Genomic DNA, 12,521 nt, shown 5'->3' with positions numbered 1-12,521 from the left:
GGGATCCAGGGTCTGAGCGGCCGCCCCCGGACGTCCGGCTTCAGGAAGCCGGTCCCCTCCCCTGGGTCCGGGGCCGGAGGGCCAGGAATGTGCTAACGGGGCAGCTTGAGCCCTGCTGGCGCTTCGGGCACCTGTGGACTTTGAGAGGGGACCGGGAGGGGCGGGGCGGGGCGGGGCGGGGCGGGGCGGGGCGGCAGCGCGGGGCGGGGCGGGCTTGGGGAATATTTGACCCGCCACCTCCCGGCCCCTGCTGCGCCGTCTGCAGACGCGGGCCGCACCATGAAGCCGACCCTGTTGCCCTGGGCCCTGCTGCTGCTGGCGACTGTCCCCGGCCCGGGCCTCCGGCCTGCTGCAGGTATGCCGCTGCCCTGCCCTTCCGTCCCCCTGTCTGCCTGCTGCAGTCAGACCCAGCGCAGAACCTCCCCGGGCTCAGACTCTTGTCCATCCGTCTGGCTGTGACCACACTGGGGTTGATGCCGTTCAGTCGCTCAGTCGTGTCTGACTCTTTGCAACCCCATGCGCGGCAGCGTGCCAGGCTTCCCCGTCCTTCAGCATCTCCTGGAGTTTGCTCAAATTCATGTCCATCCTGGGGCGTGCTAAGAAGAATAAGAAATTCTGGGGAGCCCAGAGCCAAGGGGCTGCTGGTCGGGATTGGGGTGGGGGTGTTCTGGGCTATGCCTACTCTAAGCTAGCTGGGAGCCAGAAGGCGGGTCGCAGGCCGGGAGGGAGGTCGCCAAGGAGGGTGAGCACAGCCAAGCCCTTGGACTGAGTGAGACCTGAGCCCTGATGGAGGAGCCCTCAGCCCCACTGGGCCCCCTGGCCAGCTGGAGGCAGGACAGTGGGTCCCTCTCAGGGTGGGCTGAGCCCGAGGATGTCCTGGGAAAGGCCCTGGACTCCGGAGCCAGGCCCCTGACCCCCGCCGGGCCGGGCCAGGCTGGTTTTCACCCGTTCCCCAACCCCCTCCCGGCCAGCTTCCCATCCTAGGAAGCAGCGACATCCCCCTGCCGCTTATCTTACTTGGGGCTTCACTCAGCCTCCTGCCCCACCCTCAGGCCATCACAGCCTCGGTCAATAAATATTTATTGACGCTCCTGAGTGCCAGGCCCTGCACTGCGCGAGGCACGACCGCAGTGGTGGCTCAGGCCCAGGCTTGGCCCTTGACCAGCCCCGGGGTGGGGGTGGGGGGAGGCTGGGACGGGCCAGAGGGGACAGGGGCCTGCACCATCCCCCGGGCTCCACCCTCCAAGCCGCGTGGCCAGGCCAGCCCCAGTGGGTCGGCTCCCCACAGCGCCCCCCCACCAAACTGCCCTCTCCCCTCTCCTGGCCAGGCCGAGTCCTCTGCCGGAAGTGTCCCCTAAAAGGAGGGGAGTGCCCCTTGCCTTCTCCCCCCGAGGGTGGGGCAGGCTCCTTCAGGACCTTAACCCGTGGTGGGCAAGCCTGCAATGCCCAGCAGAGAGATGGACAAGTTCAGCCCGGCACCAGCCCCTAGTGGGCCTCCAGGGGGACTCTTCGCAGCCACATTCCCAGACCCCAGGCGGGCGAGCCGGGGGGTCCTTCTCCAGGCTGCGGGTCCACTGATGTTTTAGGGAGTGGAGGCAGCTCCCGGCCCATGTGGGGGGCGGTCAGGCACTTGTGGCCATCGAGCACACCGACTTGGTTGCTGAGAGCCAGTCTGCCCAGGGAGGGAGGCAGAGAAGGAAATGGCAACCTACTCCAGTACTCTCACCTGGAAAATCCCATGGACGGAGGAGCCTGGTGGGCTATACAGTCCACGCGGTTGCAAAGAGTTGGACACGACTGAGTGATTTCACATGTCCTCAGATCTCCGCCGATTCCAGCCAGTCATTCAGGCCATCGAACTAAGAATTAACCGCCAGCACCTCCCCCACCCCGCCGCCCCCGACTCCGAGCCCTGCGGGTTTCCGCTGTGTCCCTGTGGTGGTCAGCGCCGTTCCCGGCCAGCTTTCTCCTGGGGCTACTTGTAAGGGGCTCCCGGGGAGAGCAAGGCGGGCACCCTGTGCCACATGGCCCTCCACGCCCTCTACTCCAGGTGCCCAGCTGAGCTGCTCCCAGCGCTGCGGAGACCAGAGCGGGCCATGTTCCTGCCACCCGACCTGCTTTGGCCTGGCCAGCTGCTGCGTGGACATCCGGGATTTCTGCCTGGAGATCTCGCCCTACTCTGGCTCCATGATGGGGGGCAAGGACTTTGTGGTCCGGCATCTCAACTGGTCCAATCCCGCTGACAGCGTGATCTGCAGGTGGGAGGCCCCCGAGGGGGCACTCTGGGGCCCACCCCCTGGTGGGCTGGGTGGGGCCCCAGGACCCAGGGCTGGGGCTGCTGGCCTGATGCGTTCCCTGGGAGGAGGCTGGGAGCCTTGGAGAGGGTCGGCCCCCGCAGGCCCAGCCTGTCCACCCCCTCTGCCCCTCCAGCTTCAAGGAGAGCATCCAGACCCACGGCTACGTGGACGCCTCCGGCCGAGTGCACTGCGTGTCGCCCCTGCTCTACGAGTCCGGCCGCATCCCGTTCACGCTCTCCATGAACAACGGCCGCTCCTTCCCGCGCTCGGGCACCTGGCTCTCTGGTGAGCCCTGATGGTGACGCACCCTCCCGGGCCCGGTGCCCTCACAGGGACGCTCCTGGTGATAATCTGGTCGAACCGGTCGCTCTGGAGGTCTGCCCCGGGTGTGGGCTCCCCAGACTCCTTTCTCCACCCACTGGCATCCACACGGGGGTTCCAGCCCAGAGGGAGGAGGACTGTGGGGGGGTCTGCTCTGGCCAAGGGAGGGGAGGAGCCAGCCCGGGGGCAAAGATCAGGGCCCCTCCTCTCCCAGCCCCTGACCTTTCCTACTACAAGGGCACCATGGCTCCCGAGGGACTGCCTTGGGACGTCCCCACAGCTCAGAGAGCCCCGGACCTCCTCCCCTGGACGCCCTGGGCCCCAGGCCTTCCCTCAGCTCACCTCCCGCCCCCCGCCAGTGCACCCAAGTAAAGTGTCGGACTCCGAGAAGAGCCAGCTGGTGAACGAGACCCGCTGGCAGTACTACGGCACTCCTGGCACGCAGGGCAACCTCACCCTGACCTGGAACACCTCGGCCCTGCCCTCGGACACCGTCACCATCGAGCTGTGGGGCTACGAGGAGACGGGTGAGGCTGGCAGGGGTCATGCCCCGACCCCCACTGGGAGCCTGGAGCTCACGGACATGGGAGAAAGGAGATTCCAGGTGGGGGGAATCCAGCCAGGGATTTCGAGCCGGAAGGTGTTGGCAGGAGAGGGCAGCTGGCTCGAGCGGCACAGGGAGGAGTGGCCGCCTGGGTACCAGGGCTGGAGGGGGGCTGGAGGAGGTGCAGACATTTGCAGCTCCTGGATACACAGCTTGTCCTGGAAATAGGAAAGACGTGCCCCGCCCCATCCTCAGAGCCCCTGGAGGACTAGCAGGCCTTGGCCTGGCTCCCTCCCCCAGCAGGGCAGGCCCTCGTGTGGGGGCCATCTGTCTGTGGCACCCACCTCCACCTGTGCCCCCGGGGTTCCTGGGTCAGGCGCCGGGGCTGATGAGGCCTTCTCCCCCTGCCAACCCCCTCAGGGAAGCCGTATTCCCAGCAGTGGGCAGCAGCGTGGTCATACCTGTATTCCTTGGCTACCAACATCCACAACTCCGGTTCCTTCACCTTCACGCCGAAACCTGCCCCGCAGAACTTCCAGAGATGGGAAGTGGGTTCCCTCCGCATCGTGGACAGCAGACACAGCGCAGGGAAGCCGTAAGGACCGCCCAGGAGGACGACCCCAGGGCCTGTCTGCTGCCCTACGGGAGAGGGGGGTGTGGGGCGGGGCGGGGCCAGGGCTGGGGCAGGGAGGGCAGCCCCCAGCGTGCGTGCGTCCCCCACAGGGATGTGCAAGCGATCTGGAGCAACGAGCACGCACTGGCCTGGCACCTGGGTGAAGACTTCCGGATGGACCCTGTGGCCTGGGCCCGAAACCAGTGCCTGGCCTGGGAGGAGCTGGAGGACCAGCTGCCCACATTCCTGGAGGAGCTGCCCGACTGCCCCTGCACCCTGGCCCAGGCCCGGGCTGACTCCGGCCGCTTCCACGTGAGCCCCCCAGCCCAGACAGGGACGGGAGTGGGTGAGGGGCAGGCTAGGGCCGGCTGCCCCCACCAGCAAGGGCCACGCTACTGGAGGCATCACAGGGAGGGGAGGGGGAGGCCTGGGAGGTGAGGCTGGGGGTCCGAGGCCCCGGAGGGGTAGGGGATGGCGGAGCCCCGAGCCCGTGCAGGTGACAGCCGCCAGCCCCTCTGCAGACAGACTACGGCTGTGACCTGGAGCAGGGCAGCGTGTGCACCTACCACCCGGGCGCTGTGCACTGCGTGCGCTCGGTGCAAGCCAGGTGAGCCGGAGATGGAGGGCGGGGCGCGGGAGGGGGCGGGGCGCGGGAGGGGCGGGGCCGGACCCAGGGCCGTCCTGACCCGCCTGTGCCCGCAGCCCCCGGTACTACTCGGGCCAGCAGTGCTGCTACACTGCGGACGGCACGCAGCTCCTGACTGCTGACTCCACCGGGGGCAGCACCCCGGACCGCGGCCACGACTGGGGCTCACCCCCCTACCGCGTGCCACCCCGCGTGCCGGGCCTCTCCCACTGGATCTACGACGTCATCAGCTTCTACCACTGCTGCCTCTGGGCACCTGAGTGCTTCCGCTACATGAACAGACGGCCCTCCAGCGACTGCCGCAGCTACCGGCCCCCGCGCCTGGGTGGGTGCTGGGCTGGGCGGGCGCTGGCCAGGGCAGAGGCAGGACAACCCGCCTCACCTTCCGATCCCCCCAGCCTCCGCTTTCGGGGACCCACACTTTGTCACTTTCGACGGCACCAACTTCACATTCAACGGACGTGGCGAGTACGTGCTGTTGGAGGCAGCGCTGACTGACCTGCGGGTGCAGGCGCGGACCCAGACCAGGGTGACGCCAGAGGGTGAGGCTGGGCCCCGGGGGCTCTGGGGGGCACAGGGTCATCCCTGGGGAGGGGGAGTCTGAGCCCGGTGGACCCCATCTTGTACCCATCATCCCAGGCTCTCAGGACCGAGGCACGGGGCTGACTGCGGTGGCCGTCCAGGAGGCCAACTCAGACGTGGTAGAGGTCCGGCTGGGGGACGGGGCGGGGGTCCTGCAGGTGCTGCTGAACCAGGAGGTGCTCAGCTTTGCGGAGCAGCGTTGGATGGACCTGAAGGGTGAGTGGAACGTTGGGGGCCCCATCTAGGGGTCCTGGCAGGAAGGGAAGGGGGCGCAGGGTGGAGTCAGGGTGTGAGGGCCGACAGCCAGTCCCCCCCTCACAGGACCCTGGTGTGGGAGCTCCCTTCAGGGCCTGGGCACTCAGACCCACCACCCGGGGTGGGGGAGTGTCAAGGTAGGCTGGGCCCTGGGGACTCCCTCCTGGCCCTGAAGCCCACGGTGCTAGCCCACGCATCCCAAGGCTGTGGGGTCAGAGCCCAGCGCCCACAGGGGCGACCCTGACCCCACCTCCACGTGTGCCCAGGTATGTTCCTGTCGGTAGCCGCTGGGAACAGAGTATCAGTCATGCTGACGTCAGAGGCCGGCCTGGAGATCAGCCTCCAAGGGCCATTCCTGAGTGTGGCGGTCCTGCTGCCTGAAAAGTTCCTGACCCACACGCAGGGCCTCCTCGGGACATTCAACAACGACCCAACCGATGACTTCACCCTGCGCAGTGGGGAGGTCCTGCCACCCAGCGCCAGTTCTCGAGAACTGTTCCGGTTCGGGGCTGACTGTAAGAGGCCACAGGCAGGAGCACAGAGGGCACGGCCCTGGGAAGGGCTTGGTGGAGGTGCGGGGAGCCCCCAGACCCTCCCACCCGCCAGCCCTGATGCTGTCTTCCCAGGGGCCGTGCAGAATGCCTCCTCCCTGCTCACCTATGACTCCAAGTTCCTGGTGGAAAACTTCAAGGAACGGCCTAAGCATGACCCCACTTTCCTGCCCCTCTTCCCCGAGGAAAGCTCCGCGAGCCCCAGCCAGGCGAGTGCGGCAGCTGACCTGTGTGGGGACGACAGTTTCTGCAAATTCGACGTGGCGGCTACCGGGAGCCTGAGCGTGGGCAACGCCTCGCGAGTGGCCCACATGCAGCACCGGCTTCGCGTGCAGAGCCTGCAGCCCGGTGAGCGGGGCGGGGCTGGGGGGAAGGCGCGGGCGAGGGGGAGGGCGCCTGGCGCTGGGACATGGCCCCCCAGGCTGGTGGCAGCAGGCGCGAGCTCAGGTCCGATGTCTGCGCCCCGCCCCTACACTAGTGGTGTCCTGCGGCTGGCTGGCCCCGCCTGCCAACGGACACAAGCAGGGCGAGAGGTACCTGGTGGGCTCCACCGTCCGCTTCCGCTGCAACAACGGCTACAGCCTGGCTGGGGCAGACGCCAGCACCTGCCAGGCTGACGGCACCTGGTCCTGGCCCACCCCCACGTGCCAGCCAGGTGAGAACACCCCGCCCACCAGAAGCCCCGCCCACAAGTCCTTGCCCTACCCACACTGCCTAGCCCCGCCCATCAGTCGGCCTAGCCCCGCCCACCGGCCCCTGGCCTGCCCACGCACACTGCCTCGCCCCGCCCACGCGCCCGCGCCCCAAGTCCGCCCCACGCGCACGTGTGCGCACGCCTGCGCCTGGTTGCTAGGCGCACTCACAGCCCACCACCTCTCCAGGACGGAGCTACGCGGTGCTGCTGGGCATCATCTTTGGAGGCCTGGGGCTGGTGGCCCTGGTTGGGCTTGGCTACTGGCTCCTACGCCGCAGGAAGAGCAACACGTGAGGCCCCTCTCTCCCAGGCCCGGTCCACTCCTCCTCGGTTCTCATGGGCCCGCCCCCGCACCCCCACCCCCACCCCGGGCGCGCGTGGGACCACCGTGCCCGCGCTAGACCGCAACTCTGTTGCAGGGCCGTCTGGGGTTCGCAGCCCTGAGCGAAGCACACTTGGCCAGTGGCGCGAGATGCACGGGGCCTCCCCGAGGCCAAAGCCGAGCCTCCAAACTTCCAGGAGCCTGCACCCCAGTACTTGAATCCTCGGGTTCCTAGCGCCAGACACGTGGAACCCGTACACCCGGTACCTGAGCTTTTCAAGCCGAGTGCCCTGCTCTGTCACCGAAGGCCCGAACCCCGAACTGTAACCGGGGAGCTCCCGTGGCTCTGTTTCCTGCATACCCCAAACCCTAGTTCTCCAGGCCCTGGGCTCTGTACCCTCGAATCCTGAGGCCTGTCTCCCGAATCCTGACATGCCAGCACCTGATGTGCAAAGGCCAGTACCTCAGATCCCGTGCCCGTGCCCCTGACCCCCAGTGTGAGCCTGCTGACCCAGCAGTGAGCCCGAGGGCCGAGCTGCCTTGATTCCCAGGCCCTGGGCCTGGCTGCCCGGGACTGTGGCTGGGTCCAGCCTTGGGCGTGGACCTTCTAAGCTCCAGTCTTGTAACTCCAAGTCTTACGGAACGTCTCCTGACAGACTCCTTGCCTGTGGAGGCAGAAAACAAGCTTTGGTGCCCCTCTGTGGTGTCTGTGCTCGTGGCGTGCCTTATCCCCGGGAGTCCAGTGGTCGCCCTGGGCGGTGCACGGCACCGAGAGTGACTGGCCTGTCCCCAGGCTCCGACCGTCCGTTTGTAAAGTGGGATCTAGAACAGTGACTGTGTCATGGGAGCGGAAGCGTGCATGGGGCACTACGCTGGGCACCCAGCTCTAGCCCAGCCCCAGAGGCAGTGTGGGAGCGCCATGCCCAGCTGGTCCAGGCCCCTGGACCCTTTGCCCAGGACTGTCCGGAGGCAAGTGTACAGGACCCAGGCCTCTTGTGAGGGTACTGAATGGGTGCTCTGGGGGGCCTGGGTAGGATGGTGCCGGGTTTCCATCAGAGGTCTCAGACGGGGAAGTGCCGGGGCTTGTGGGTTGGAGGTGGGTGCTTGCTGCCTGCTGCCCAGGGCTGGTGGCTCTGCCTGAGAGGAGCGAGGGTCAGGGAGCAGCCTGGAGACACCTGGCGCCCTGGGTAGGGGGCCCTGAGCAGAGCCTTCTCGCAGCCATGCTGAGTGGCCACGTGGGGGCAGCAGAGGCTAAGAATTGCGGAGGTGGACGCTACCGGGGACCCAGGCCACCAGGGAGGGCCGGGCAAGTGCCCCAGCAGGCTTGTAGTCACCGCCTTGGCCAAGGTTCATGCAGGCCCACCTGGGTGGGGGACGCCTCGAATCCCCAGTCTTGGAAGTTGTACAGGTTACCCAAGGTCCAGCAGGCTCTGACCTCCCTACCTCCTCAGCCCTGCCTTTGGCAGAGGGTCCTGGGCAGAGAGGCCCAGGCTGGGAGGGGGGCGGGCAGCAGGTCCCCCTGCCAGAATCCGAGGGTGCTGCGTGTGGCGGGGCGTGTTTCAGGGAACAGGGCAAAGGTGGGAGGGTCCCGGGGGTGGTGCCCAGTCAGTGCATGTCCTTCCAGACCCCACCTGGCACCTCCCCACCCCTGGCTTCCAGCTCAGGACAGGGGGGCTGAGTGCCCACTCCTTGGCCCCTGGGAAGGTACTTTCCTCCCTGGGGATGAGGTCAGGCTGGGCTGGCCCCCACCAGCCGAGCCCCGCACCTCCCTGGCAGGGCCAGGCTGGGCACTTGTGGATGAGCAACATGAGGGCGGCAGCTGAGGCCTGAGAGGGAAGCCTGGCCTCCTCCTGGCTCTCCACCCACCCCGTCCCTCTGGGCCCTGGAGCCGCCCCCAACCCCCACCCTGGGCAGGAGAAGGGATCCATTGTGGCCCTGGCCCCAGACGTCAGGCTTTCCCAGTGCCAGGGGCCAACCAGCCTGGGAAGCCCCAACACCTGGCAGAGGTTTTCCCAGGGCCCTGAGAGAGTTGGGGTGCGGCCAGGCCTGTGTGAGGCTGCAGGGTCCCAGGGCTGGGCACAGGGCTCCTGGAAACATCAGCGTTGGGGACCCTGGCCTCAGAGAGGTGTCCTCCCCAAACCGTAGCCCCAGGGCATGACAGCCCCAGAGCCCATTGCAGGGGGAGGGGAGGAGGCCATGGAGCCACATGGGGGCCTGGGCCTCAGCAGCAAAGGCCCCTGACACCCCCAGCCTCCCGAGGAAGGAGCATTCACATCCCCTCCAGCTTCCCCCTCCGGTCTCCTGTTGGCTGAAGTCCGGGCAGGGACCCCTCGGGCAGGCTGCTTCCTCCCACAGAGCCCCAGGTGACCCAGTGCCCGCCCCAGGCCAGGCCCTTGCTGGGAGACCCCCGTCCCCGTGGTGTGTCCTGCTTGGGAGGAAGGGGTGACCAGGCCCTGCACTGTGGGGGCGGGCGGCGCTTCCTGGGGGAGTCCGCCTCCGGGCAGAGGACGGAAGCCATTTATCTGAGTAGGGGCTCAGCAACCTCCAGCGGCCCGTGCCCCTGGAGCAGTCACGTTGCTGCCTGCCAGCAGAAGCAGGTGGGGAACTTTCCAGGCTGGCCCTTAACGCCTCCCCAGGCAAACCCCTCCACCCGCCCTTTCCCCTGCTCCCACGGACTAGAAGCCGTGCCAACCTGTGAAGGGGCCCTCGCCCCAGCCTCTTCAACGCATCCAGTCCTGCTTTGGGAACAAAAAATAAACTTGTCTGTGAGTAAGCCGTGGCACGTTCTGGGTCTGTGTGCTGCAGCAGTTGGTCCTGTACACCAGGCCCAGAGGCGAAAAAGACCTTACATCTGTCACCAGCGCTGAGGACACATACTGTGCGCAAGGCTTTAAATCGTTCAGACGGACCCTCCAGTGTTCACAGCAGCAGAGTCAGTCACGACAGCCAGAAGGCGGAGGCAGCTTAAGGGTCCATCAGCAGATAGGTGGGTGAACAGGTGCGGCGTGTCTGTGTACAACGGGATACCGCTGGGTCATACACGTGCTTCAGCGTGGATGAACCTTGAGGCTGTTGTGCTGAGTGCAATAGCCAGACACAGGACAACCACTGTCTGAGCGGGACCCTGAGAAGTGGTCAAGACGGTCCGCTTTCTGTCGTGTGTATTTCGCTGCTGCTCTTTAGTTGCTAAGTCACGTCCGACTCTTGGTGACCCCCATGGACTGCAGCCCACCAGGCTCCGCTGTCCATGGGGTTCTCCAGGCAAGAGTACTGAGGTGGGTTGCCATTTCCTCCTCCAGGGGGTCTTCCCCGACCCAGGGATGGAAACCCGTATCTCCTGCACTGGCAGGCAGATTCTTTACCACTGAGCCACCAGGGAAGCCCCACTTGTATTTTACTACAATTAAAAATCTTAAAACCCGAACGGAAGGATTTCCTTACCACTCAGTCCCCAGGCGGTGGACCTTGAGCCACGCTCAGGATCTTGTTTCTTCAGAACACTGCTGTTCTTTGTAAGTTCACTGCTGTTTTCTCTGTTACGCTTGGGGCCTTCTGCGTCCTCTTTGCCCCTCCCAGTCGCCGAGCTGCTCTGTGGGCTCCTATAGAGAAAGGCGTTGTGGCGTCCGATTTTATGATGAGACGTCTGTGCCGTGTGTGAGGCAGGTCAGGACACACCTGTCTCACGTGGATATCTGATGGACTTGGCATTGTCCTTTGAAACACAGTCCCTTCCGCACTGCACCGCTCTGTCTCCTCTGTCAGAGGTCAGGTTTATTACTGTACTGGAGCCTGATCGCCTTAGTCACCGTAGCTGGCTCCCGACCTCTGGTGATGTGCGTCCTCTGTGATGCTCTTCCTTAAGACCGACTGCAGTGTGGGAGACTTGGGTTTGACCCCTGGGTTGGGAAGATCCCCTGGAGAAGGGAAAGGCACCCACTTCAGTATTCTGGCCTGGAGAGCTCGATGGACTGAATAGTGCAGGGGGTCACAAAGAGTCGGACACGACTGAGCGACTTTCACTTTCACTCAGGACTGCCTGGGCTAGTCCTAGCTCTTGGTGTTTCCACATGAATTTCAACATCAGCTTACAATTTACACACACACACAAAACCCACAAACAGAGCCCCCCGGAAAAAGTGAGGACTTCTGTTAGAATTGCATCGGATTTACGGGTGGACGTGGGGAGAATTGGTCTCTTCGCCGTCCTGACTCTCTTAGTCCGTGAACATAGTACAAGCTTCCGTTTATTCAAGTCTTCTTCACATCCTGCAGTTATAGTTCGCAGCCTTGGTCAACGTAGGGGTCTCGAATACCTGTTTCTTTTACTTTTAGGCTTGGATTTTTCAAAATGCTATCATAAGTGATTTCAGTCCAAAAAGAAATGTTTTCCGTTTGGGAGGGATCCGTAGAGAGAGCGGTGATCTTTGCGTGTTTCCCTGGCTCCAGCGGCCTTGCACGTGTCACTGGGGTTTCTCTCGCTTCCCTGTTAAGCGCCTGCACACACGGACGGCTTCTGTCCTCCTTGCCAGCTCTTTCTCCTTCTGTTTGTCTTTCCCACCTGACTGCCTGGGCAAGGACTTCTCTTTCCGTGTGGAAAGAAAACAGTGAAAGCCAGCAAACACCATGTGTCCTTCTCAAGAGAAGCTGGCCTCGGTCTCAAAAGGAAGGCGGTCAGGTTTCACCGTGACGTATGGAGTCCAGTAGGGCTTCGTAGCCGCCATTTACCAGATTGAGGAAGTTTCCTTCCGTTCCTAGTTCCTGCGAGTTTTAGTGCTCAGTGGAGTTGGCAAGTGTTGCCAGACGCTTTTCTGCGTTTGTTGAGAGGGTGGATGTTTTTTCCTCCTGTTCTGTTCGTGCGTTAACACGGAATTGCATCGCTTGAGTGTTTGCTTTTGTTTGTTTGGCCACGTTGCCGGGTTTGTGGGATCTTAGTTCCCAGGCCAGGGATTGAACTCAGGCCCTTGGCGGTCCTAACCACTAGACTGCCAGGGAGTTCCCAGAATTGCTTGATTTTGTAATGTTCAACCAATCACATATTCCCAGAATAAACCCAAATTGATAGTGGTGAATTCATGTATCATTTAGGAATGTTTCGTCTCTGTGAGTGAATGAAATCACCCTGTACTTTTCCTTCATGAAACGTCCTCGTCAAGTTTTGTTCTCAGGATTCTGCTGGCCTCATTAAAAGTTGGGCAATATTTTCTCTGTTCTGGGGAAGTTTGTGTAAGACTGTTTTTTCCTGGTATCAGTGTTTGGAAGCATTCAGAGACGGATCCTTTGGGCTGCAGCTGTTCGCTTTGTGGGATCTCGTTGTTGTTTGAATTGGCACGTTTACCAGGGAGGTTGAACAACTGTGTGCGCTGAGATCACCATTTGTAGTTCTCTTCCCAGGGCCTCACGGGTCACATCCTTGTGCCTCTTTCTAATGGATTCTTGGTCTTTGCTATTAAATATTTAAGTATTTAAATATTAAAGAAACCAGGCTCAGGCCATGTTATGTATTGAAACTGTCTTTCCCCAAGGTTGTCGTTGATCTTTTAAAATATTTTCCACATCAACATTTTAAATTTCCATGTGTTCAGATCTATTCTCTTTTGAAAACAGTCTTGGCCATGCTGCTCGTCGGGTGGGATCTTAGTTTCCTGACCAGGGATTGGACCCCATCCCCCGCATTAGAAGCGCAGAGTCCTAACCGC

The 12,521-nt window shown here is 63.4% G+C and overlaps 1 protein-coding gene across 1 annotated transcript; it reads left to right on the top strand.

Moving 5' to 3' along the window:
- The first annotated feature begins 200 nt into the window (after positions 1-200).
- On the top strand, positions 201-7,525 carry SUSD2 (sushi domain containing 2). The gene is made up of 15 exons (XM_070385775.1): positions 201-355; positions 2,051-2,258; positions 2,431-2,582; positions 2,978-3,145; positions 3,583-3,757; positions 3,886-4,087; positions 4,297-4,382; positions 4,478-4,746; positions 4,820-4,963; positions 5,061-5,219; positions 5,525-5,773; positions 5,885-6,157; positions 6,288-6,464; positions 6,691-6,793; positions 6,923-7,525. The coding sequence occupies exons 1-15, from the start codon at positions 280-282 to the stop codon at positions 6,945-6,947; spliced, it is 2,466 nt and encodes an 821-aa protein (XP_070241876.1). The 5' UTR covers positions 201-279; the 3' UTR covers positions 6,948-7,525.
- Positions 7,526-12,521: the final 4,996 nt, after the last annotated feature.

The sequence above is a fragment of the Bos mutus genome, chromosome 17 (assembly GCF_027580195.1).
Source record: "Bos mutus isolate GX-2022 chromosome 17, NWIPB_WYAK_1.1, whole genome shotgun sequence".
Taxonomy (NCBI): Eukaryota; Metazoa; Chordata; class Mammalia; order Artiodactyla; family Bovidae; genus Bos; species Bos mutus.
This window is presented reverse-complemented; position numbering and strand designations above follow the sequence as displayed.